General features: G+C 42.8%; 1 protein-coding gene across 1 annotated transcript in view; it reads right to left on the reverse strand.

The window, feature by feature from the left end:
* SKOR2 (SKI family transcriptional corepressor 2) overlaps positions 1 to 26,741 on the reverse strand; it is a 56,343-nt gene that overhangs the window by 19,179 nt on the left and 10,423 nt on the right. The window contains exons 5-6 of the mRNA XM_069236812.1: positions 5,159 to 5,224; positions 4,696 to 4,794 (exon numbers count right to left, since the gene is read on the reverse strand). Of these exons, the coding sequence (XP_069092913.1) occupies positions 4,696 to 4,794; positions 5,159 to 5,224 (165 nt within the window). The remainder of the gene's footprint in view (positions 1 to 4,695; positions 4,795 to 5,158; positions 5,225 to 26,741) is intronic.

Genomic DNA, 26,741 nt, shown 5'->3' on the forward strand with positions numbered 1-26,741 from the left:
AGGCATCCAGATGTCTTTTGTGATGATGTAAGCTCTGCAGACATGTAAACCTGTCATGCCAAATCTAAATAAACATTCTTAAGAAGAAAATAAAATAAAACAAATAAAGCACACATTGTCCCACCATTCCTGGTGCTTATTTGGAGTATTTGTATGTTGGAGGTGTTATGCTATGTTATATGTATTTGTATAGTGCACGACTCACCCAGGAGGGTACCCTGGTGCTGAAGCAGATGCTGCATGGGCTGGGCTAGGGTCAGGCCAAAATGAATAGTCAGCTCTTCAGTTTCTTGCAGAATTCAAGAACTGAGGACAAGGCTCTGATGTTCAGAGCTAGTTCATTCCAGACTTTAGGAGCAAAGTAGGAGAAGGCATACCCACCGGAAGTGTTTCTTTTCATACAGGGTTGTGTGCTACTGTATGTCCGGCTGACCAGAGGTGTCTGATAGATTTGTGGAAGTTTGTGCGGTTATTGAGGTATGTGGGGCCAATGTTTTGTACGGCTTTGTGTGTGTGCATGAGAAGTTTGAAGAGTTCTCATTTGTGGACTGGAATTCAGTGGAGCTCTTTGAGGTGTGGGGTGATGTGAGCGCAGGGTGTAGTTTGAGGGTGAACCTGGCTACTGAGTTCTGTGTCCTTCAGTCTTCTGGTCAGTCGAGCGCTGATCGCAGCACAGATTGCATTGCCATAGTCCTTCTCGTTGGTGACGCAAACTGTGACCCATCGAAATGCCATCACTCACTTAATAAGGAAACAATGGCTAAATGAGCTGACCCACTGCCCCATGATGTATGCTGTGGTAGGCGGAAGCAAAGTGTGAATGATAAGTTTAAAAGCCGATGGGCAAAGGCCACTGGCTAAAAGCTCCTGTACGTATACTTGCTATACACTATTAAAAAAACAATTGTCTGGCGAGACAGATTAAGCTACCCCAACGACCGGACCTAACAATATTTTGCTATTTTCTGCATTTAATCATTAATAAGACTATGAAGCTTACCCTGATTTGTTCTGTCCTCTTTTTTCAACGCTATACTAAGCACCTACCCACCATGTTGAATTCACTATATCATCATTATATCATGACTTGCACCTCGTTGCAAATGAGTCAGCATTTACAGTCTATTTTAGTAAAATGATGTATATTCCCTTTGCGCAGAGATCTATGTTTTTTCAGAATACATTACATTTGGAAAACCTTGTTTATCTGGATTCGGTTTTGAGAGATCTTTGAAGGCATTTACATAGAATCATCTTTGCCGGATGATCACATGATTTTGCTTTCAGTGTCAGAGTGAGGATTATCACCTGCCCTTAACCTAGATTTGATTTAGAGTTTGTTAGATGGTCACTCTGTCACAAATGTGATGGATATCCCTTCCTCCTATTACGAGTACCATAGGATATAATGCATCTGTAATGAGGCGGACGGGATACCTGCCATGATTGTGATGGAGTAACCCAAAACTCTAAATTGGGCCCTTAGTCCTAACCAAGACAACCTAGATAGGTTTTAGTTTTCTAGGGTTAACCCTCAGAAAATGTATACTTTCTGGCTAAGAAGATAAGCTGCTTTTAAATTCAACACTGAAGACTGGATTTACAAATAACATTCTTTTGATAAGACATAGAGAACGTATTGTCAATTACAGACCTAAAATCCATGCTTAGGGGACACACATAAGGTGCAGACTTAACTACACGTGTTGAAGTTCAAGCAAATATCTGAACAAGCAATAAAGTTTTTTACGCGAAAGTACTAAAATTACATTTCAGCTGATGTTAATTCATTTACACTAGCTTGCACAGTGCAAGTTCTGCATCCATGTCAGATTTTCGAGCAAATCACTGGCTATTTGAGTTCAATTCTATGCTTGTTTAATTTAAAGGGATCAGCTGAAACTGTGGCAAGGACCAAGCATTTCTGGACCTACTTTACAACCCTGGTATATAACTGAGCAAAAAAGAAAATGGCTTATCTTCACATTATTAGCCTCACTATCAAAATATGTTTCTGAACAACCAATCATAAGGCAGGCCCAATCAAAACACCCGCAGGCAGACTGTGTTTCAGGGGTTTATGGTATCATAGGTGTTAATTAGGTATCTTGCATTTCCCATAGCCTCTTTAATTTACTCCTACAATTAGTGCACATCTAACCACAAGTTAATGCTTAATTTCTGCTTAAAAATTAAATCTGAGGAACTGTCTGGGTAGGGAGAGGCAACTTATTTAAAGCATAAATAATAAAGCAGAGCCTCAGTGGATGTGACCTGAAAGTAACCAGGCAGTCTTGAACAATTTAAATTTGTACATCTTGTAGTTGTCCTGGGGACATGCAATTAATGCCAAACATCTTGCATTTAGGGAAGAAAGGAAACAGGGGTTCAGGGAACGTGAGAAGAAGGATTTACAAAAACAAAGATTAAGCTAACTTATTTTATGAGCATCAAGATAGTATGTCCCGACCATATGAAATTCCCACGTAAATATGGAAAACAGTACAAATTGTATTAACAGAAAAAAACAAGAATAACATATACTGGTACATTTTTAAAATGCCTTCTCAAAACTATTCAACAACGCCGTATAATTGGGCACAACGTGGAGATTTTCTCTTACATTTAACCTACACACTTCATTATAAAGTTCTTTACTAGTGTTTAGGACAGAAGTCTTTAAATTGTGAGGGTGCGCCCGTGGGAGTGACTGAGGCCTTTCTTGGGGTGCTCACGTTCCACAACTAAAGAAATGCATCAACTCATTTTTTGTGAGTAAAATATGAACAAATTGCATTAAAAATAAACCTAAAACAAGCTTATCTACACAAATATAGTATTCGTTTTTTTATTTTTATTGTGGGGGTTTAGGGCAGCTATGTTAATCTCATTGGCTCTCTCCTTAGTTAAGAGCTGATTCCTTTTGCAGGGGCTGAGGAAAGATGGGCAGGGCTTTAAGTGGGCCGGGTCCTGCCAGTGCTTAGTTCTGGCAGTGATTAAAAATAAAAAAGACATTGAAACTGTCAGGCCTTACATTTGAGTCTTTAAATATTACGAATCTTTCTAATCATTCTGTACAAGAACCCTTAGGATGCTCAGTCAGTGATTTGCTTGTCCCCAGATGCTTCTGTAGTTTTGTTTTTCATACAACATAAGTGTCTTGTATTGTACACTAAGAACTGTCTCGCCTCTATGTGTCTGGGTGAGTTGTGGTGTGAACAATTGTTCACGACAGGGTACCTTTGATAGCTCAGAATGTGAAGGTGAAAGCAGTGTGAGCTTCTGAAAGAGTTTGTCACTGTCAGAGTACATGCTCCTTCAGTTCTTGGCCTCTTTGGCCTCTCTGGCTCTGCAGAGTGCACAAAGTGATGGTCGCAAATGTGTCGCTTGTAAGTATGATTCTATGTAGAGGAACAAGGTGTGCACAGCTGGCGAAAATATTGAGCATGCCAAAGGAAAACAAAATGCAGGGGCATATTTACAATTTGTGGCTCAGGGCAGCGCCAGACTCCTTCCTGCTGCACTGCCATCCTAAAAAAAGGGCAGGAATGCGGCGTATCTATAAGATATGACGCATTCTGTCCTCTTAGACAGCGCTGGCACAAAACTGGCTGCCATACGCCAATGCAGACACCATTGCACCACGGTGCAAGGGTGTCTGCGCTGTAGGTATGATTGTTTTGGTTCAGGAAGGGCCACCTTCCTGCACAAGAACAATCAATGGAGGTATTTCCTCGACACATAATGTAATTTCTCCTCGTTGTGCCTCCCTTACGCCTAGGTATAGACTTTTGACGCATTGCCAGGTTTACAGCATGTTGTCAATCTGGGAATTTGTCAAATGCCATGGGAGTTGCATTGGAACACCCACCGTGATGCCCATGGCACGCCTCGCTATCGCTGTGCGACTTGCGCTGTGTTGCCTCACTCCATATCTTCAAGGCCATGAAAAGCCACGCAGGGTGGCTTTACGTAAACTTGTAGATATGGCTTTGCAGTATGCGCTGCCAGTCATTAAAAGTGACATTCCGGCGGCGCACAGGGCTTGTAAATAAGCCACGCGGTGTGCACGTGTGCATGTGAGAGAATGACCGAGAATGTGAGAGGAGATGCTTTGGTGAAGGAGTCGAAATAAAGGACAGTCCCACAAGTTCAAAGCTACAAAGCGTTTATTTCCGCATTTTTTTTAGAGTCTGTGTAAACTGGCTTCCTAATGAATTGGGGTCTCATTTCAATGTTTTGTGAAGCAATTGCAGCCAGCCTCCTGTCTGCTCACGTCTTGCGCATTGTTGCAAGCGCTAACTTGACTTTGGCGCTAGACGGACACAGACGTGCAGTTTTCATAATTGTGCGGCACCAGAACCCAGACATGGTGGGTCCCTCTGCACCCCAACTATGGCTCTCTTGTACTACCCAATTGTCGATACAGGGACCTTTTTCCTTGATGACAGTAGCATCTACGCTAAGCTAGCCATACCATTGGGCAGTGGCATAAAGAAGCTGGAGCCCCCCGCCTCTTGCAAAACACAGGGAGGGGCCCCCTTCCAGACTACCTCAGGCCAGGGACTGTGCTGAAGGGGCCCCCTGGAGCTCTGCCCCCCTCCTCCCCCCCGCATCGCGGGGGCTGCGGGGGCCTTTGTTATGCCACTGCCAGTGGGCGAAGAAGGAAAATGACCAAGAAAAAAAGCGCCTTACTGAAAACGGGGAAAGAAGCGCTGCCTTTCAGCACTTGGAACTCCTGCTCCAGCCTCCTCCGCAGGTCTATTTGCTCAAACAAGACCTTTTGCAGCTCCTCTGTGAAAAGAAGGAAAAGGGTTCATTCCTCTAATTTGTACAAATAACTCCCCAGCGGGCCCCCACGCCTGCCAATTCATCACTGCGAGGCAAAATATTTTACCAGCTTAAAAAGTGTTCCCAACTAAGTGCAGAAATCCATGAATATAAATCGATGTAATATATTATTTTAAAGTATGGCATTACCGCGCCATGTATTGATTGATATGTACGCATTAATCTCAATTATTTTGCAGCCTGGGTCCATATATTATTCATATGCCCCTTGTCAGGCCTTAAAATATGATGCCGGGCCCTGCTGCTTTGCACTTTTCAATTAAAATATCAGGGCCCTTTTCAGCTCGTCCATGCCCCCTTTGTTTACCTTTTCCCATGCTTTCCACATCCTTTTTCAGTGAAAGAGGTGGGGCGGGTTCATGCGTGGGTTCACCTAAAAAAAGAAAAAAGTCTTTTGAGTGTTGCTTTCTTGGAAATAATGCTATTTCTCGGCCTTTTTAGAGCGTCCCTTTCACATCGTGTTTTATGACCATGCGATGCAATTGACTTCCTAAGATTACAAATCTTTCCTAGATAGTAAAATTACTATGCAAATTGTGGCTGAGAGTCCCCTGCTGAATAAGGATTCTTGCCAGGGGCAGAAGACACGAAACAACTCGTGGAGATTTTAACCGAGTTCTATTTGCAGTTGTCTTTTGTTCTGTGCCGCCTCGGCACATTACAGTGCTTAATTTGTGCCGGTGCTTTCAAGGTGTGGGCATCGGCACTTGTTTTTTGGTCTGGGGAAATTTTTTTATCATCAGATTCTGACCTAGAGCAAGAGAGATAAATGCAGACTAGGCACAGACAGGAGGAAGAGAAATACAAATAATGACTAAAGGAGAAATCAGAGATGTAAAAGAATCTGAAAGAGTGAGACAGAGGCACGAGGTGGAATCAAGAAAAGACAGTCTCCCAGTTATAACTATTGTAGTTATTATTATTGCTGTTCTGTTACAATGGTAATAATATATGGGGTAGAGTACCCCCTGCCATACATTACAGGGATATTACACGTCACAGATGAGTTATTTAACCATGTAGAAGAACAACGTCAAAGGCCGAGTTCCTTTCTAAGGTGATAGAATTCCAAGGTGACGTGCAATATCTTTACCATGTACAACATGGGTACTTTATTCCTTATAATACATGTTAATACTATCACCTTTTCCACTGAAGTCCTTGGTGCGTCATTCTTTCTTATGAAAGAGAGAACATATTTGCAAACATGGAGAGTAAAAATGGAATCTCTATTGCAAAGTTAATCACCTCAAAAAGGCTGTTAGATATTTGTTGCAAAAAGATACCGGAATCAGTTTAATAAACCTCAGATTTTTTTAAAAGGGCACAGTGACTTGGAAGGTGTAGAAACATGTAGAGAGAGTCTAACATATCTATAATTACCTAAGGAGTGCAAAAAATAAACATGTTGCCAACAATATCTTCTTTTTGCTTGGCACTGTACAGCTACAAAAACAAATCAAAAGAATGAAAAAACACGTTTTGTTTGTATTCTTAAACTTGCTGCTTAAATTATGCTCTGTGACCTGACCCACCTTTCCCCTTGGCTGCTGGCTCTGACAGCAGGAATTGTGAAGCCAGAAATCCACTGTAATAAGTTATTACAGTTGAGCATGTATGCCATTGCCAGATGGGTTTTTAAACAGGGATTGCAGAATCCCAATTTTTGTAAGGATAATAATTATAATAGTATTAGTAGTAAAGGTCGTTGTAAAGATGGTGGTAGTAAAGGTGCTAGTAGTATAAGCAACAGATTTTTTGGGTGTGGTGGTAGAACTAGTTGTCATATCCAGCACTTCAAGTAAGTCCTTACCAACTCCACGTTCCCACTCACCAGTCAGGCTCCTAAGGCCAGTGTCACTTCTGCCTACTTTGCACGTGGTGCATGTCCTCTGGCCCCAACAAAGGCATTTATGCAGCACCTACCTTACCTTTCATGGCCACATGGAGGAGCACCTCTCTCAAGCAGTGCCCTTTCTTAGCAAAGTGCACTACTAAACATTTAAAATTTCCTCTGAGCATCCCCCACATACAATGCGCTCTGAGGGGGGCCTTTAACTTTCTAGGTGCTTGAAGTGGTTTTCAAATGCAATTACTGAATAATCAGATTATTAATTCACTAAACACATCCGCGCTCGGTGAATTAGGATGCGTAGTTGACATCTCTGTAGGTCCTTCATGTGTCAGGTTCGAATCCCTGTGTAACCAGTTTATCTTTTCATTCAGTCCACAAAAGTACCAAAATCTGTGGCAGCACTCACAAAATCAAAAGCAGTGTTACTATTCTTATTATTAGGGGTGCTAATTGTAGGCGTAGTACAGTAGTCTTAACAGCAGTAGTATAATTGTAATTGGGAATATTATAATTAATGTTATTATTAGAATTGTGATACTTATAGCAATAGCAGTGAAGACTAGTTTACTTTGATCAGCAGCCAATGTTTATATTCATTTACACGTAATTCCCCATTTTCCTTGTAGGACAAAATGGCGGCCTCCAGCACCTTCAGCCCTAATGGGATTAGCAGCGCTGAGGGGGTGTTCGGCTTCCCATGGGCGCTCTCTCGGGCAGCCCTACTGTTGAAGAACAAAACAGAGTCTGTGGAGAATGGAAATCTTTTTTGGATCAATCTAGACATTATACAAAGATGTCACAGTGCATTACCTTCCACAATCACACAGATCTCTCCAACGCAGAGATTTCTTGAGTCTGTTTCTGCAGGCCTTGCTCTCATCTTGTGTAGTATCCACATTATTAAAGCATTTTATGACATATTATTATTATGGTTATTCGGCAAAGCATCCACGTGACATTCATTTTAGGGCTCTTTGCTATTTCCAAAGTTAATGTCCTGTAACATCTTTGCAAAATGTTTAAGATGCTCCATAAAATGTACCAGCTTCGCATAATTTGCTCGTTGCGGCACAAGGTAAACATTACCAGTGTAATAATGCCGAGCAGATGCCTACTGTTCTTTAGGCCAATGCATCTCATCACTCAGTCCATTCACACTGATGCTAGTAGGCAGTAGTAGGCAGTACACCTCACTGGGCCAGGGTAAACCCAGAATGCAAGTACAGAAGTACCTTAAAAAAAGAAATAAAAACTAGAGTCCTTCTCAAACCATGCACCCAGGTTTTTGAGCACCACAGATGAGCTGCTGAGCATCCCACGCGTGCCCCTCTGTTCCTACGCATGGGTGTGAATGAGCTCGCACTTTGGTACTACTGGGCTTGCCCTTGATACTCAGCAGGAACAGAAAGTGACATGGGTTCTAAAAGCTAGGATTATACTCCATAGTTTTCAGACCTTTCCCCTTCCCCAGAGAAGGGAGCAGGAGGTGTCAACTCGCTAAGGGTGTTCAAAGGCATCTATATTGTGATATGACCTGGGGCCAAAGAGTACTTGATGTTACTTCTTCTCTCCCTGGGCAGATTGTGAATTGATGTCCATGCTCCTGCAGTTCACAGAAGATGTGAAGACACATCTCTCCACGTCTTATCTCATCGCTCATTGATAAGGGGCATCCCAGCTCCTACCACCCACCCCTGATCAACTCATAAGACCCCCTCTCATCTCCTGGTTTGTGGCACGGAGTCTGCGCTCCCCCTTGATGGATAGCGTTATGTGCACTTTATAAATAGCAACACCTACATACGCCTATTTACTTTCAAAGTCTTCCTGAACACTTTGGCCCCTCCATAGCACGCACTGGTTAACCTTCCGCGTGCATTCTTTCATGGCATGGATTTGTAACTATTTCCCATATGTCCCCCATAGAATACATCTGTAATCCTCCCCCCACCCCCGGTTTCACCATTGCATGCATCTGTAAATGTTCCGCGTAAGCCCCTCTATAGCTTGCACTTGTATGCCTTCCTCATATGCCCCTCCATAGCATACATCTGTAACCGTTCCCTGTACGTCTATCAATAGTGTAACTCTTTTCCTTGGCCCATCCATAAAGCGCATTTTTATCCCTTACCCCCTACGTTCTTCCATAATGAGCATCTTTATTCTTTCCCTGTATGTCCCACCATAGCTTGCATCTGTTACCCTTCCCAATACATTCCTCCATAGCATGTCTCTGTAACCCTTCCCCTTGGCCACTCCATAGCTGGTATCTGGTACCCTTCCCCTTGGCCTCTTCATAGCTTACATCTGGTACCCTTCCCCTTGCCCCTCCATAGTGTGCATCTGTAACCCTTCCCCCAGCCTCTACATTGCGTGCAACTGCAACCCTTCCCCCTTGGCCTCTCCCTAGCTTGCCTCTGTGGCCCTTTCCCTTGGCCTCTCCAAATCTTGCATCAGTTACTCTTCCCCTTAGCCCCCTCCAAAGCTTGCATCTGTTACCGTTCCCCTTGCTCCTCTATAGTGTGCATCTGTTACCCTTCCCCGTTGACCCCCCATAGCTTCCATCTGTAACCCTTTCCCTAGCCTCTACATTGTGTGCATCTGTAAACCTTCCCCCTTGGCCTCTCCCTAGCTTGCCTCTGTAGCCCTTTCCCTTGGCCTCTCCAAAGCTTGCATCAGTTACCCTTCCCCTTGGCCCCCTCCAAAGCTTGCATCTGTTACCCTTTCCTCAGCCTCTCTATAGCGTGCTTCTCTGATCCTTCCCCCGTGGCCCATCCATAGCTTGCTTCTCTGATCCTTCCCCCGTGGCCCATCCATAGCTTGCATCTGTAGCCCTTCCCCTTGGCCCCTCCATAGCGTGGATCTATAGCCCTTTCCCATGCCCCCCTCCGTAGCTTGCATCTGTGGTGCTTCCCCTTGGCCCTGCCATAGCTTGCATCTGTAGCCCTTCCCCTTGGCCTCTCGATAGCATGCATCAGTTACCCTTCCCCCTTGGCCCCGCCATAGCTTGCATCTGTAACCCTTGCCTTACATCTGTTACCCTTCTCCCTTGGCTCTTCATAGCTTGCATTGTTACCCTTCCCTTTGGCCCCTTGAGAGCTTGCACCTGTTACCCTTCCCTTGGACCCTCCATAGCTTACATCAGTAGCCCTTCCCCTTGGCCTCTCCATAACTTGCATATGTTACCCTTCCCCTTGGCCCCTCCATAGCGTGGATCTATAGCCCTTTCCCATGCCCCCCTCCGTAGCTTGCATCTGTGGTGCTTCCCCTTGGCCCTGCCATAGCTTGCATCTGTAGCCCTTTTCCATGCCCTCCTCCGTAGCTTGCATCTGTAGCCCTTCCCCTTGGCCTCTCGATAGCATGCATCGGTTACCCTTCCCCCTTGGCCCCGCCATAGCGTGGATCTATAGCCCTTTCCCATGCCCCCCTCCATAGCTTGCATCTGTGGTGCTTCCCCTTGGCCCTGCCATAGCTTGTATCTGTAGCGCTCCCCCTTGGCCCCTCCATAGCGTGGATCTATGGCCCTTTTCTATGCCCTCCTCTGTAGCTTGCATCTGTAGCGCTTCCCCTTGGGCCTCCATAGTGTGCATCTGTTCCCCTTCCCCCTTGGCCCTGCCATAGCTTGAATCTGTTAACATTCCCCCTTGGTCTCTCCCTGGTGTGCATCTGTTACCTTTATCTGTACGTCATCTTTAATAACACTCAGCTTTCTTGGGAGGAAGGATGGTCCAAGTTAGCTTTTCGGGTGATCTTGTTCTGCATTTGTGGTGGACCTGACCGGGAGAGCTCGTGTAAGCGGATCTCGCTGGGGTGGGATGAGTGCTACGAAGGGCCCTGTGGTTCCACTGAGGAAGCAGAGAACTGCCAGCCAGCGCTCCACCCTCACCACTTACCCAGACAGCCCTGGTGGCCTTTTCTAGCTCTACCTTAGTAAAGACCAACACAATGATGCTTGTATGTTCCCGCCAGCGGAGGGATGGCAGAGCCCTCACGTGAATGTGGTATCCCCTCCTATGAGGAGTGAGAGGGGGAGGATCCAATATGCCTCGTTTGCCCACTGTGTAATGGGTGCCACTTTGCCACTATTTGTAGCGCTTACCTACCAGTGACATGGAATCACCGCTAGACACAGTGAGCAGGCAAGAAACAGTCTCCATGTTATCAGCCCCTCACACATCCTTTCAGAACCTGGATTTTCATCTCATTTCTCTTCCTCTAGGTGATCTTCTGCGGTTCACTTCTGTCTCTAGTATAGTAGTGACATTTTCTTAGTAAATCTACCACTCAGCTCCTGTTTGCGATTGGAACAGGTGATGATCATATGAAACTGGCACTCATTTTTCGCCTTAGTTCTGTTAATTAGAAAATTTCCTGTAAATTTGGGCCATCTCAGGTTCACTTGCCTTTTGGTTGAGCACTTCCATTTTGCCCCTGGCATGGAGTCATTCCCCTGTCGCTCTTTCACTTGTGTTTCTCTTCTATTAGCACCTTCGCAACCTGCGAGATTGGATTTAGCATCATTTTTGCATGTTCAAGTCCGAGATGCGTTTGTCTGTATCTTTCACCTTTTGCACAAGTAAAAAATTTGCATTTTACTATTGTCAGTCTCTTAGTAAACTGATCGACCGTTGTTTGATTCGGTTACCATCGCGTGTTCTCTGGTTCAGGATCTCAAGTATTTCAAGGGAATGTGTCCACTGGTTGTGTCGCCTACTGTGGAGTCAGGATATGTTTTCCTTAATCTGATGGTTTTCTTTTACAGCTGATTGTGTGATCTTGGACACATGACTTTATTTCCACTAATCTTCTGAAACTGAACTGCTTTCTATATATGTACGCCTTTATATAAGTACCTACAAGTCGGTATTTATAGAAACTGAATCTGGCTATAAGACTAATTATATAATTCAGAAATTAGCCAGCCATAGTGTTCAGTGCTGTATGCTGGGTGAATAACACCTCTATAAAGTTACTCTTCAGTATTAATAATTCACTCCACAATCTACACCTGCGGCAGTCTCCTTGCAGGCTGATATTCACTTTTGCTGAGTGTGCTCTTTTTATAAATTTCGACCAGGACAGCAGGAGACTGAGATTTATTTCCTTGCTGAAAACACACACTGCTCCCGCCAGAGGTGGTCGGCTGTGTGCCTGGTTCCTTGGCACCCGGCTGCCCCCATCGGAGCACAGCATGACCCTCCCTCTGCAGGGTGGTACCCAGCACAAGACCCCCTCGGATAGAAACAGATGCTGCTGAACACTATGCAGAACCCAATATGTGGGGGCTCGTGGGGAGGGGGGCACTTTTTATTATTTTTTAAATCTGTCACGTGCAGTGGTTAATTGGAAAAAAAACCCATAAGTAGAGGGACCTGAAGGTTTTTCTTAAGAACCCCTGAGAGAGTGGAACACATTTTATACTTTTTGTACCTGTCATGAACTGTGCTTAATTAAAAAAAAAAAAACACCTAAGTACAGTGGGCTGAATATTTTTTCATTAGACGCCCGTTGCCAGGTGTAGTCCCTTAGATATTGGATCCCATTTTATACTTGTCACGTGTCATGGACGGTGCTTAATTTTAAATAAATACATGAAAAAAATAATGATTAAATAAATAAATAAATAAATGCATAAATTAACAAATAAATAAAGAAATAAGCTAATGGGCAAATGTTTTCTCTCAGGAGGAAAGGCCAGACGGAGTCTCTCTGGCTTTCTGCCTTTATGTCTCTTGCTCCAAGTCAAAGTCTGATGATATAAAGTGAGTCGCGGGCCCCAATAAACAGTACCTGTATACACCCCAGCTCAAATTAAGCACTGGATGTAAGGAACTGTTCTATGCTTATGCTCCTTTAATGTGTCTTACACGCCCCCGTCTCTCTGGCCTGAGGTGAGTAGTACATGCAAAGACTGACTGTCGACACTGAGGTTTGCGGCTTTTACTTCTCCTTCATCAGGCCTTTACTGACCATCAAACTGATTGAAACTCATATTTATTTAGAGAAAACGAAGTTTTGTTGCATAGAAGGAAAACAAGAGAGGTGGCATAACAGGTGGCCGTTTTAACAGTCAATAATAAAAATAATAATAAAATATAATAATTAAAATGTAAAAATGAACGAGTTAAAGAATGCAGGAACCTGGGCTCAAAATCCAGAAATTATACAACAAAACGAAATGTAAAAAGGGGTGTCAGGATACACCCACTGACTCTGAAACAAACTAACCCAGGCCATCTGGACACATGAGGCCCACAAGACTGCTTTATGGGCCTTAATTTGTCACACCGAACATTGTGGCCCACATGCACAATGAAAATGTGTATGCTGACCAATCACATGGGGTCACTCTTTTTGTCCCCCCGACCCCATCTTATATGTTCAGTCTCTGCACTGACCTCTCCTACCGAGTGCCCACAGGTCCCTCAAGTGGCCCCCATTCCAGGTTCAATAAATAACAGAAGTTATATAAATAAAATACTTAAATCAAGACACCAGAAGGAGTGGACCAGATTTAAAACCATCTCTCTGGAAAAGCAATACAGCAACATTATGCCATCTATCTCTTCAAGCCAAGTCTGTGATCAGCGAAACTGCTGGTGTAAATGTCATGATGTTACGCTGTGGTGCAGAGATGCCCACAGTGTAGGAAAGATGGAGTAGGGCTGTTCCACTGCAGTGTGGACATTGGAAAGTATGGAGTTTTTACTCCTAGTCTATCAAATTCTACACGTGTGTGCCCTCAGAGAGGTCTCTTGTGGCAATCTGCCTAATGACTACATGTACATCACATTGATGCATCCCTTTATGCTTGTAATGTTTGCACTTCAAAACTAAAATATTGGACTGGGGTGCGGGGCAGGTGGGGTAGGTTGGAGAAGGATCTCACATCCAATTTAGATCAAGGCCAACCACAATTTGATGAAAATAAAACAAAATGAATTGCCTTAGTTACAGATGCTAAATACTGATATCATTCTCAATTCTCAAAGAATGTTATTGTAAAATATTGTATATAGATTTGCAATGATCTGGATTCAATTACTGATCTAGCCCTTTTTACTTCTTAATACCCCTCACCTCGCTTATAGATGTCTCAGAGGTTTGGGATTGGAACCAATCTTTACCTCCAGCAGTCGCAGATGTACATCATCTTTTATGATTTGGTGAATAGTTTAATTTCATTCTCTTAAAAAAACAATCTGTTAAATTAAATTAAGAAATTAATCTCAATAGAACACAAAAAAATCATCAGAACATTTCATACACAATATATAATTTTGAACATCACGTCAGTCAACCCCTTCTCCAAGTCAGATTAAACTGTAGGCAATGGTGTTTTGTTTCACTAAACATCTAACACTAAAGTTTCAGAGGCGGAAGTAACACTTTAGTCCTAAAATTGCTAGGAATGCGTTTAATCTAAGAGACTGCAAGAGCCAGGCAATTTGCCCAAACTATTCTCTGTCATTACTGTGTGAACATATATTATTATATGTACCCATAATATTGGGGAGTACTGTTTTATCGTTTCCGTTTACCAAACATTGAACCTAACACCTCCCCTAAATGTGAAACCGAAAGTGACTCTGACCCGTGCAGTGTCTTCTTAGATACTAAGTACATCATTTATTTCATGTTACTTTTTAATAAAATATAAATACACAATCAGATTGGAATGTGAGGAAGATTGGTAAATCTCACACCATGCCCCTAAGCACTCAAATCTTTGTTTGCTTGAGCCTCAGCACGATAAAATGAGGGAATCCTAGCAAACTCAGTTATTAAAAACGTTATTGTTGCTAAAAGCCCTGCTTGTACTATTTGACGAATTGGACAGTCAGGTTTATGTCCAGATGACACTTAAGGTTCCTTACCAGACAATAGATCTTCCAATTGTTTTCACTATAACTTGACTCACATATTTTTTATCTCTGTCCTCCAGGAATTGCCTGCAGTTACAATCTTAAGTAAACTAGCTTAAGCATGGAAATTGCAAAGAGACTTTCAAATCAGGAAGACTATGGGCTTATTTTGAGTATTGGTGGAGGGATCACTCCACCCCAACAGTGACGGATATCCCGTCCACTGAAATCTAAACCCCATAATATCTAAAGGGATTCAGATTTCGGTGGACATGATATCCGTCAACATTGTGATGGAGAAACCCCTCTGCCAAAATCTAAATCAGGCCCTATGTTTCTTAAACCTCTTGAATGTGGTATGTCTTATGGGATTATAGTATAAATGGTTTTGAAGTGTTTATTTCATTTTTATATTTGCATGTTTGTCTTTGTTCTTTAATGGCAGATGCTGATCCAAGTGAGGCCAGACTCATCAAGTGCACCTAGAGAGATAAAAACAGTCCTCCGAGAAAGTAATATTTGAGGGAAAAAATATTCTACTCAACTGCAGCCAATACTTCAAATGTTGCATCTGAAATACAGTCTCCCAAAGAATAAGTAACTTTTCTCCAGTTTAATGGTGCCTGCTACACTGATTTACTGCGCCTAGCTTCCTGGTGTGCAGTGTAATGATGTATACCTGTCCTTACTGCTGATTCCGGACAACAGTTTATGTAACTCTTTACAGTAAAAACCTCTTTATTTTATGTGACTCCGCTTAATCCATCTATTGTCCTATTTACCATAAGTGTACACTTGTATACTTGCCCTAGTATGAAACATTGTTGCTCAAAATATTGCTTAATGTAAATAAACAAAATGGTAAATAAATAAATGTGCAACTTCAGAGGCTAAAAGTGCAAAAAAGGAGAGTGGCCAACACTTGTAATGCCATCAATAAAATAGGGTGGGTGGGATTACATGGTGCCAACAAAATTACAAGCAGAATTTCTTGTGATCAAAGTGAAGCAAATATTAGGTAAACCATATGGCAATGTATGCCCCTTTAAATATCCTCAAATGATGGTTGAATCATCCTATAGAAATATATATGAGTGAAACACAATCTTAAATATGAAATTATAAAGCTTGGAACCTTGACAGCTCTCTTTCTCTTGTTACAGATTAATGCTGTCATCTCTGAAAGCTTATGCTCTGTAATGGCCTAGATTTTAAAATCCATGAAATTGAAGCACTGTAATGCCCTTGCCACCTATGTTAAAAGTAAGGAGTTTGGCAAATACCACAGCTCATCAAACAAGAAGAAATATCAGTCTGACCTCCACAACACACACAGACTTGTGATCTTGCATTGGTTACTTTCATCAAATTTTAACATTTTAAATGGACTACCCTATGAATTTTTGTCACAATAGGTTTCAAATCATAATGAGACCCTGCATCCTTATTAATGGGGATGATAGGATTTTCTATAGAGAATTAACACTATTATTTTGCTGGATGGCACCTTTAATATTCTCACACTGATATGTGGTCAATGAGCTTTGTACATTCATGGCCTTCTACATTTCCTGCATGTGTTCACTTCAGATTTCAGTGTGGCACCTAGCTTTCATCCAGTTCAGTAATCCAGTTCTATGGCTTAATCATATGAGTTTCTAAGATATATTTCTGCACGGCCTTCTCCCAAGGGATTGTTTTATATTCAATTCTTCAGTCATTACTCTTTGGTCTTCTAAATGTTGTCTGACTAGTCAACACTGTTTTGTACGTGAGGCATTTAACTGATAGGATAGTAAATCAGTTCCCAAACTGATGAGTGTTGGGTACATTCCCACATCCTAGAGTCTGACACCGTCCTACGACAATGTCACACTGCGATAAGTCACCATGTGCTTAAGGAGAGAACTGATTTAACATCTTCAGGGACATCAACATTCCATGTATTGTGGGGTGAATTAACTGATTGGTGTAAAGAACATCAAAGCATAGGGGTCTTGTGGTCTCTTACTACAGTAACACTGATTGCACCATAACAATGACAGTGGTTCCACAATTAGCCTCTACTGATAAAGTACTTGCAGATTCTTTTACCAACTTTTCAAAGCCATTAAACCAATGAAGCAAATAAGTTGGCCAACTTGACATACAAAGACAATTAATTGAATTTCTGGCAGATAAAAGGATAGCTATCTCTTCAAAACACAGAAGCGGGATCTCGTATAAAGGGTAATGAGATATGGTTTGATTGCTCGCAATAATAGGCAGGCAGCAGAATTCCTTAAGCCCCGACAACAACTAAAAATGTGGATCTTTATTAAATGCATACAGTTTCTATGAAAAGGATGTAGTATCATCTTAGTCCAGACTAATTTTAATACACCAAAAACATTCATAAATTCTGGGTTTGACCCTTCATCAATATGTCAGCCTGATTTATGATCAAGAAATTGAAGTGTGTTTCTTGTCACAATAGTACTTGTTAAAAAAAAAAGTTCAAACTACCTTTTCATATACTATACATAAATTACACAAATAAATAAAACAACAAATTATTGCTAAATGATATAAATCTATGTCAATCAAAAAGCTGTGAAGGTGCCTAAATTGTAACATCTAATTAGAATGTATTGAAATATACATTTATTAACATAATTGCTGTGAAAACATGAAGAAAAAAGATTTTGATTTAAATGTGCTTATGTGAAACTACTGCTCTTATGAAAATGTATGCATCTTTACAGTTCATGGAATTCACTTAGGGAAACAGATTTACTGCCTACTATTACTGATCATTAAGGTTGCAAAATGTACTACGCCCTAGCAAATGCCTTGCCAGAGAACATCACTAGCCGAACTGAATGATGAGTGACTATATCATGATCACCTTCAAGTTTATTTCTTACACTTCTGTTTTTATTATAACACATGTACTTAAAATTAGAAAAAGAAAAAATCCATACAATATGTTCAAAATAAATTATAAAGCTGAGGTTGTCTTACTACTGGAATTCAGGAGTCAGCTACACTGACATCTGGATCAAGACGTAAATATGCCCAGAAAATGCTTTGTTCATCGAACGCATAATATTTAATCATTTCAGACTTACTGGTTAGTGAAATTGCCAGAGCTGGGTTATAGGGATGTAGAAGTTAGGTGCTACTGCTGGGGTAAAAACTTCTGTTGCCCTGTGTGAAGTGCTACTCGTAGGAGTAGTCTGGCACATTCATTGGTTGTTCTCCTAGTCTGTTTCCCACTTAGACCTAACACAGTCCCCTGGTGGACTACAATTTCGCTGCTGATGTGAACAAATGAGAGTTTGAATTGAAAAGACAGACCTACACTGCACTTTTCTCCAGGGATATTTTGTATGTTCAATAAAACATTCTCCAGGGAGGTTGAAGATGTTTCTTCTGCTCTAGCTTGTAAAAACACTTAATTCACACGCAGGTCCAGGAGTTTAAGTGGCATGAAAAAAGTGTGTGTGGGGGTCCTCAGAAAGGAGCGAGGCCTATGCAATTAAAGGCATGGCTTAAACATGTAAACTACAATTCTGTGATTTGATTTCCATAATTCACCCCCCAACTGGTATTTTGGTAACTCTCTGAGCTCTCTGGTTTGCATCTCAATGTATAAATCAACTGATGTACCTAAAACCAGCCAGGACCATTGACTTTGTCAATGGTTGTGAGCTGTTTTAAATAAATATGTAACAACGATTTTGTTGTAAATAATTAGTATTGAAAATGTTTCCATTTTGAAAATGTTGAGGCTGTTAATTAAATATTATTGAGGCCTGTGGAAAGGGTAATTGTCTTCAGAGTGCCTCAACCACTCCAGCTATGTTCACTCTTTGGTATACAAGTACGAAATGTTACTCTCCATATCTCGTCCATCTGCACATCTTACACCGCATCTCTTTCCTTCTCTGCGCCCTCTTTTCACTTTCTCTTGAATGCACTTCTTTGCATCTCACTCAGTTCGCCACACTCAAACACACAAAACACCAATTCACCTACAAGCACTGGGTTTTTCTTTAGTTTCACCTTGTCAATATTTTACACACATTTGCACTCTGTTATACACATTTGCAGAGATTCACAGTTGCAACAGGCACTTGTGACCACTGCTCTGTGCCCTCTGCAAAGAGGCCATGAATTGAATGATCATGTAGTCTGAACACCTTTTTTGACCCACTTAGAGGCACCGCCTTCACTCAGCTCCAGACCTGTCAATTGTGGCCCATTATAAACACCTGGAAGTCACTCAATCCAAAGTATGCACTATACAAGATTAGTATGCCACACTAAAAAATATAGAAACGCAACAACCTGGAAATAACGAATACTCTTAGGCAAGATTGAGTAAAATATGAGAAATATAAACTGAAACTACATTGCTGGCACAGATTTCCAGAAAGTTTTTACATTCATTTTACATTCATTGTTCAAAAAATGATCAGTGCTTTTACCAGTTACATTAAGGACATGAACAGGGGCCCAATAGGGGCGCATTTCAATGTCAGTTTTAATTAGCACCGAGTCTGAGACCCGGAGGAACCTGGCTCACTTAACGCCCTGCCAAGCTACATGAGGCTGTACATTGTGTGGTACTGCTCTAGTTTAACGTTCACGATCTTTTCGGATAGAGGTTCTGCAATTATTTTCGAATTAATTATGTTTTCAACCCAAAACTTAAGAATCTATTTTTACTTTTATGCTCCACACTTTTTCTATATTTGAGTGCAAAGAATGTCATACTTCACACAGTTTTTACCATAAATAACTGACAATGGTGAGCAGTCACACTTGTGACTTGAAGTGGGACCTTTGTGCAGAAGGCCGGGACCTGCTGGTGGCACAAGTGCTGCACTATGTTTTCGTATCTGAAGCAGGCACACGCCTTCCTTAATATTTATTGGGTCCCAGTAGCCATTTGGGCAGAGAGACAGGAGGATATTACTCTTAGGAGTCGTCTCTTCCCCTCCACCCATGGGTCATGCTGTCTGTTTCCCTGCAGGAGTCTTGTGTGATCTGCTCTGGAGAATAAAAAGGAATACATTCCAACCCTAAGCTGGGAGTTAGACTGGAATCAGGCATGGTGCAGGAGCCTTGCCCTAGGTCAGGGCTACTGTGGGGAAAGGGGGTGTGATCGGCACATGTCAGAGGCCACAATTCATGCAGGAGTAGGAAAGGTGCAGCAGTGACACATTTGTGTGCATCCTTTTGTGGATGAGAGCTACAAACAGATCTGCGCCTATCACACCGGCTCACTCTTCCTGAAGTGTGAACTTTGGAAAGGGAGCCGGTGTGTTGGCCAGAAGAGAAATTAGCACACAGACTGCACGCAATAGTGCCTTGAAAATATTGTGGACCACATCAAGTCCTCCTTTCAATCAATCAATTAATCAGGAATTTGTAAAGCGCACCACTCACCCATGAGGGTCTCAAGGCACTTAGGAGGGGAGGGGGAGAAGGGAGGAGGTGCTGCTACTGCTCAAACAGCCAGGTCTTGAGACGTTTCCTGAAGGTAAGGAGGTCTTTGGTGAGATCCTGAACATACCCCGTCACACATTAGTTAATTCTTTATTATTTTTAGGCAAAAATTTGGTAACTAGTTATATGATATGATTTTTATTAACATGTTTATTAATCACCGAAGTACAATAATTTGCTCCATCCTTGGCACTGTCCGGGTAAAAGGGTTAACATGAGGTGCCTACAGCAGTCCTAAACTAGTTACATCTTTGCTATGAAGGACCCTTTTAAGCACTGTGGGTGGTTCAACCACAGCAGGAAAGACTGAAAAAGTGACATGTTTCGTGTGAGAAAGTAAGGGTAACAGAAGCAGTACCTGCCTCTTGCAGTGCAGGATCCTATGCTAGAGGCCTCTCGTAATGGAACGAGATGTATTTGAGTCATCGGTCCAAGCAGTAATGCTAGGAGATCTCTGAGCCAGATACCTGCCCTCTGCCTTCACCCAGATTCCACTTCTTACTCCAGGTATGTCCCTCATAGACACGGAGAATCCGATCCATGCAAGAGTTTCAGGGTATCCCATATGATTCATTTAAATGCAATTAATAGTTCTCATTTACAGGGTCATTGATTATCCTGAAAGTATTACCTGAATCCAGCTGTCCTGGAGTTACAATGGGCACCCATTGTTTACTCGCCTTATAGACATCCACACACTCCATTCTGTGCAGAACAATACAGACCAGGAAAGGTTTTTAAAGAAGAAGCTAAAGTCACATAAGAATTAATACTTTGCAAATTACTTGAGAGGGATTATCAGAGATATTTTATAACTCCTGGGAATATACCTTTCACTATTAGGCCTGCTCCCACCATGGACCCCTTAGGAAATTTTAATGGTACATCAAGCATAGGTTTTCTTCCTGTATTTTCTCATATAAACATTGTGCCCATAATTGACCCACTATCGAGAAGATGATAACTAGCTGCTTCAAACCATTCAGAAAAGAAAAAAATCAAGCATTGGTAAGGACAATAGGTTGGACTATTTGTTAGGAGAAGTGTTTGGTACTTGTTGGCTAACTTTGTTTGTGTTTCCCTCAGCCGTCTTTGAAAGAAAATCCGACAATGAAGCAACATCCTGAGCTACAAGAAAACAGAAGCTGGGAGTAGAGTTCCTTCCATGAAAAGACTGCATTCACAAAGCTAAGCTGCATCCTTAAAGAAGAGTGTTAGGAAAAGGGGGCAGAAGATGAAGTTTGCATTGTGAATGGAGAACTTAGAGCTATACACAGCACAATATTGAATGCTGGGTGTTTCTGGCAAAGGGACAGTATTTTCATTGTATTTTTATGGAGGCCTATGACCATGCAGTCTTTGCTTTGTGATAAAAAAAAGATGTAATCCACCAATAGGTTATTATAACAGCAAATAAACCAAATGAAGGCACAAGGGCGATTAGTGACTACAACGTTTAAAATAAAATAACAGTCTAGGGCATCCAATTAGCAAAAAAAAGGAATAAAAACAAAAATACGCAAACCACCAATTAAATGCCATGATGTCAGTAAAATAAATGCATGAAAGAGCACATATAGGCTCCAGACTAACAAAAGGAGTGATTGAGCGCCCTCACCACAAACTACTGGGAACAGAAATGGGACAATGTAGTCATCCACGAAATGCAATGGCCTTGACGGACAACCCACCTAAGCAATGATAAACCATGACAAAAACAGGCAATCCAGTCACTGAAAGGAGCTAACATAAATCCCACTTCCTCTGTGTGCCTTGTAGTGTACGTTTTGTAGAACTGATAGCATGAGGTCACCAAAAACTTAAGCTATCTGTAGCCAGACCTCAAAAGGGGTTGCATTACTAAAAAGATCTAAACCATAAAAAGGGGTGTGCTGCTTAGCAGTCCCGAAGCCCTACTGTCCAAAAATACAGCACTAGGAACCAAAGGTATGATTTTTTTTTTAATGTTTTGAGGTTCGGTGTCAAAAATCCTATAACTAATGTATGTGGGAAACTGTTGGCATAATAATCCCATATATACCTCACAGTCACCACCCTAGCCTTCATGCCCCTCCCCTAACTGCAGGTGAATGGATCTATCAGGGATGGGGACAGGAAAGGCCAGTCCTCCTGCAAGTGGTGGAAACACCCTAACACATGGACAGGACTCTCATAGTGCAGTGGTACAGAGACAAAGAGACACATGCATCATGCATGCTGAGACAGTGAAGACATATGCTACATACTACACTGTATCCAAGGTGGAGAGAACATGTATGCCTCAGACACATGGAACACACCAACACTGGGACAAGGACTAAGTGGCAGAAAAGACAATTCTTACAAAGAGTAGACACCTGCCCTCACACTGGAGCACACCAACAATGCACATGAACTTACACTAAGCCACCAAAGGTGTGTACCACACACTGCACTGACACTGGGCCCAGGAAGAAAACTGTGTCTCAAGTGAAACACCAACAACTGGAAAGGGGCCACAGTGTCAGAAAAGAGAGACCACACACACTACACTGACAGCAAGGCAGAGGGGTTCCAGGCCTCAAGCACTGGGAAGACACAAGCACAGGGACTGAGGCGAGGCAGACACTAAGACAATGCTGCACAAACCCCACTGCACTAAGAGGAAGACTGCACAGTGGGAACACACCAACACTGGGACACTGCAGTGACTGGTCAAACGATGCTGAAAGTGAGACCCGTGTGTCACGCACTGGAACTGGAGATCCTGGCATGCACAATGCAACCGAAACACATGACAAACACACCACATTTCAACACTCAAGACCCACTCTCCTGGTGAAGCCCCTTTCACTGGGATAAAATACAACTGGCAGACAACATGCTGCTTATAGGAATGACAACAGTGCCAAGGGACAAGTAAGATGCTGAACTGTGTGCAACACAAAACCACTTAATACAGCTGTTGGTGCAATGCATCGTCGTGTCTCTTTAGAGCCACCCTCATACTCCATAGACTGAAGGGAAGTCAGCCTAGTGGCATCACGGCAACACGGCCTGGGGTGAACTCAGACACTATTCGCTTCAAACATTTCTCAAACAAGCCAGGGCTCAAAACATACATGTATCCCTCGCATCATGATGCTGGGCGAAAAAACTTGTAGCTGAAATGTAACCCTTGACTGGGTGTCCATTTCCTTCATACACTCTATTATTGTGACATCATGTCAGCAAATTTAAAAGCATACTAGCAATGTCGGCGAATCTGTTTGTGTGGTTCTGTGTATTGTTGAGTGGGTCAATATGAAAATGAGTCAAAGATAAGGGGATGGTTGGATTAGTGACTTAATGCATGAACGCATAAATGATTGAATGCATACATGAATGCAGAGGTGAATAAATGGGTGCCTGAAAACATGGACATGGACTTTAATGGATGTCTGGCTGGATGAATAGTGAGTGTGGATGGATGTGTTGCATGGATGGCTACAATCATGTTTGAGGCAGGAGACAGTGTTCTACTCCCGAAGCTGCTCATTCATCCGTGCATTCACCTATTCATTCATCCATGCACCCAGTCTCTCACTGGTTCATCCACCCACAAGCACTCACATTTATCCACCTAACCATGACATTCAGAGTTGCACCCCTCCATACAGCCCTGCAGAAACACACACAAACCTACCCAGAACTATTCAAACACTTTCACTAATAGAAAACCTGACCTATAGGCTTTGTCAATGCATGTTTTTGTTCTTGATGCTCATGATAAAAACACTGCTTCTGCAAAACTTAAACAGGGCCTGTGAAGAAGCACAAACAAACAAGCCTTTGCTACTCTAAGAAATGACACAGTTACCCAAAGCTGCTCAAAGAAAAGACACTGCTAAGTAAAACGTGATTACTATGTACGAAAAGCGCCTTATTGTAAATGGCATAATGTGCACATGCTCAGTGATATCCCTTCAGTGTACAACATAACCAACCCACTTCTCTGGTACATCGGCACTAATCTGCTTGTGCCTCTGCGATCAGATTTCAGTCTTTGCAGTGGACACGATTCAACCTATGTTCACTGACAGCACATTTTATCGCTATGTTTCCCTACTCTCTTGTGGTAAAGACAAACGTAAGTGCTGTAGTGCAGCGCGTGCAGAGACAACATGTCATCATCAAGTGTCAATGGAAAGATACGAATCACCAGCCTGGGTTAAAATATGCAACTCAGAGAACTAAGACCTGGCCAGAAAAGCAAAAACAACAAGGTGATGGATGGAACACTTGAATTAATCTCAGCCACAGGCAATTGCTCGGGCCGCATCCCAATCCATCGTTTTTTCTGCTCACTATGCCAGTCCAGTTTGGACCCAGCCATATGCAAATCAATCTTGACCCTGCAGCCAATGGGGACAGTCCAGCCTGGACCGGTTTTAGGGTATCACCACTCATTAGCCAGGCTAGCTTGTTTTTGCATTTGCAGGCCAGAATAACAACAAAAACGCAAATAAGAGCATGTATAGCAGAACAAGGAAGTTACTGAAAGCTCAGAGGAGAAGCACTAATCTCTAGTTCATGCTCAGGCACTGAGTATTAGATATGACCAGCCCTTGACCATCTGTCTTGTGGGCAGGAGCTGCTAAGAGTGCTAAGTGTCTGTACCATGGTCAGGCTCACAGGAGAGACACTAAGCATCAGTGATGCTCAAAATATGTAACCCAGGCAACCCTGCCCAGCTAACCTCATGACCAGAGCATGCCCAGCAGAAGAAAGTATAACTGCATTCTCAGTGGAGAATCCCTATTCACCAGTGCGTGCTTAGAAGACCTTAGGCACTAGACATCAGCAGCTCGCAGCATTTGAATATCATTGTAATCTGTTTTGTGGACATGCTTTTCCATATTCACACACACTCACTTTTGACACTAATCATTGGCAATAAAAGCAGTCCATAGCTGACTCCTGCCACATCTGTAACTTACTACTACATGTTCACTGACTTTGAATTTCTGTCGGGGTTTGACTTTACTCTACTGTGCTATACACATAACTAAATGCACTAGTAGAACATATGCAATGGAACCATCTATTTAGTACATACATTATCATCCTATGCTCCAAATATGCAACACAAACAATTCTGATTAGGCCAAAGTAGCAGAAGACTACACCCTAGAGCGTGTGCACCAGAAGAAATTTGCTTTTACGTGTTCGGTGAAGAGATCACGGACATCATTTGTGGCTCTCGATGGGTTGCATCTGCGACCCCCGCCTTACTTCCTGCGACCCCTAGCACTGTGTGTGCAACCACTGGCCAGGGAAAAAAGTAACGCACTTGCAAAGCAGTTATTTATTGTTGCAAGTGGAGCAGACAGTAATATAAAGTTTTCTCAGTGACTCTAAAAACGTGAAGAAACAAGAAATTCAGGAGAGAGAAGGAGACAATAGACAGGGAGGGATAAGGGAAAGAAAGACTAAGAGGAAAATAACGAAAGGGAGAGCAGCGTGGATGTGTGTGTGTGTGTGTGTGTGTGTGCGTGTGAGTGTGTGTGTATTTGTGTGTGTGTATGTGTGTGCGTGTCAGTGTGTGTGTGTGTATGTGTGTGTGTGAGTGTGTGTGTATTTGTGTGTATGTGTGTGTGTGTGTGTATATTTGTGTGTGTGTGTGTGACTGTGTGTGTATTTGTGCGTGCGTGTGAGTGTGTGTGTATTTGTGTGTGTGTATGTGTGTGCGTGTCAGTGTGTGTGTGTGTGTGTATGTGTGTGTGTGTGTGTATGTGTGCGTGCCAAACTGCGCGCCCTCACCAACCTCTGTGTTAACCATCACCCCACTTCATAGCTCCCTCTCACCCCCCATCCGAAGCTTGGCCTCTGCTCCCCATCCCAGCAGAGAGCCAGCCGCACTCAGAGGCCCTCCGAGAGCCCCCTGGAGCCGCCTGGAACTCCTATAAGACCCGGGCGCAGTGGGAAACGGCTGGTTCTTCCCACAGCATTGGATAGCCAGAATCTGGCGTTCTCTGCAGCGGTTCTCAGACAGAACCATACTTCTGCTAATCCACGAATTACCCTTGAAAAATCAAGCAAATTGATTGGCCACTGGGTTCAATATTTCTGTTATTATCCCTAATTTACCTGATTTTATCTCAAACACAGACTTACATTCAACGTTTGAAAGTGGAACACGTGCATCGACTCTGGTTCTAACAGTGTACAGAACTAATTTAGTGTAAACTCATTTTGGTACAAATACAGCTTGTACCATTTGTATTGCACTATAAGCAAGAATAGGATATTCACTGATTTTGTTTTTACACCACCACAAAATGTTGAGGATATAGCGCCTGGTCTGAATTCGAGACAAATTTAACCGCGAGACTTCACGTGAGGGTGTGATGGGAAGATAGTCGCTTCTCTGCTTCGGCACCGCCGCTGGCCTCTCAACTGACTCGCGCCCAAATGAGAGCCCACCCTATCTACCTCAAAAACCCGGTAGAGATTATCTGCCCCAGGGCCGTCCCTGCAACGTCCACCTCACACTCTCCTCATCCTCAGCGTCAGGCACGGCTCCCGCGCAACCCACGCACCTCAACAGGGCTACCTCTGTCTCAGCACCGACCCGTACCTCACACAGACTGGTCTGCCTCAGCGCCTGCTCTCTCCACAACCTCACACAGAGTAAGGCTCCCCCTGCCTCGGCC

Source organism: Pleurodeles waltl, chromosome 1_1 (genome assembly GCF_031143425.1).
Source record: "Pleurodeles waltl isolate 20211129_DDA chromosome 1_1, aPleWal1.hap1.20221129, whole genome shotgun sequence".
NCBI classification, from domain to species: domain Eukaryota; kingdom Metazoa; phylum Chordata; class Amphibia; order Caudata; family Salamandridae; genus Pleurodeles; species Pleurodeles waltl.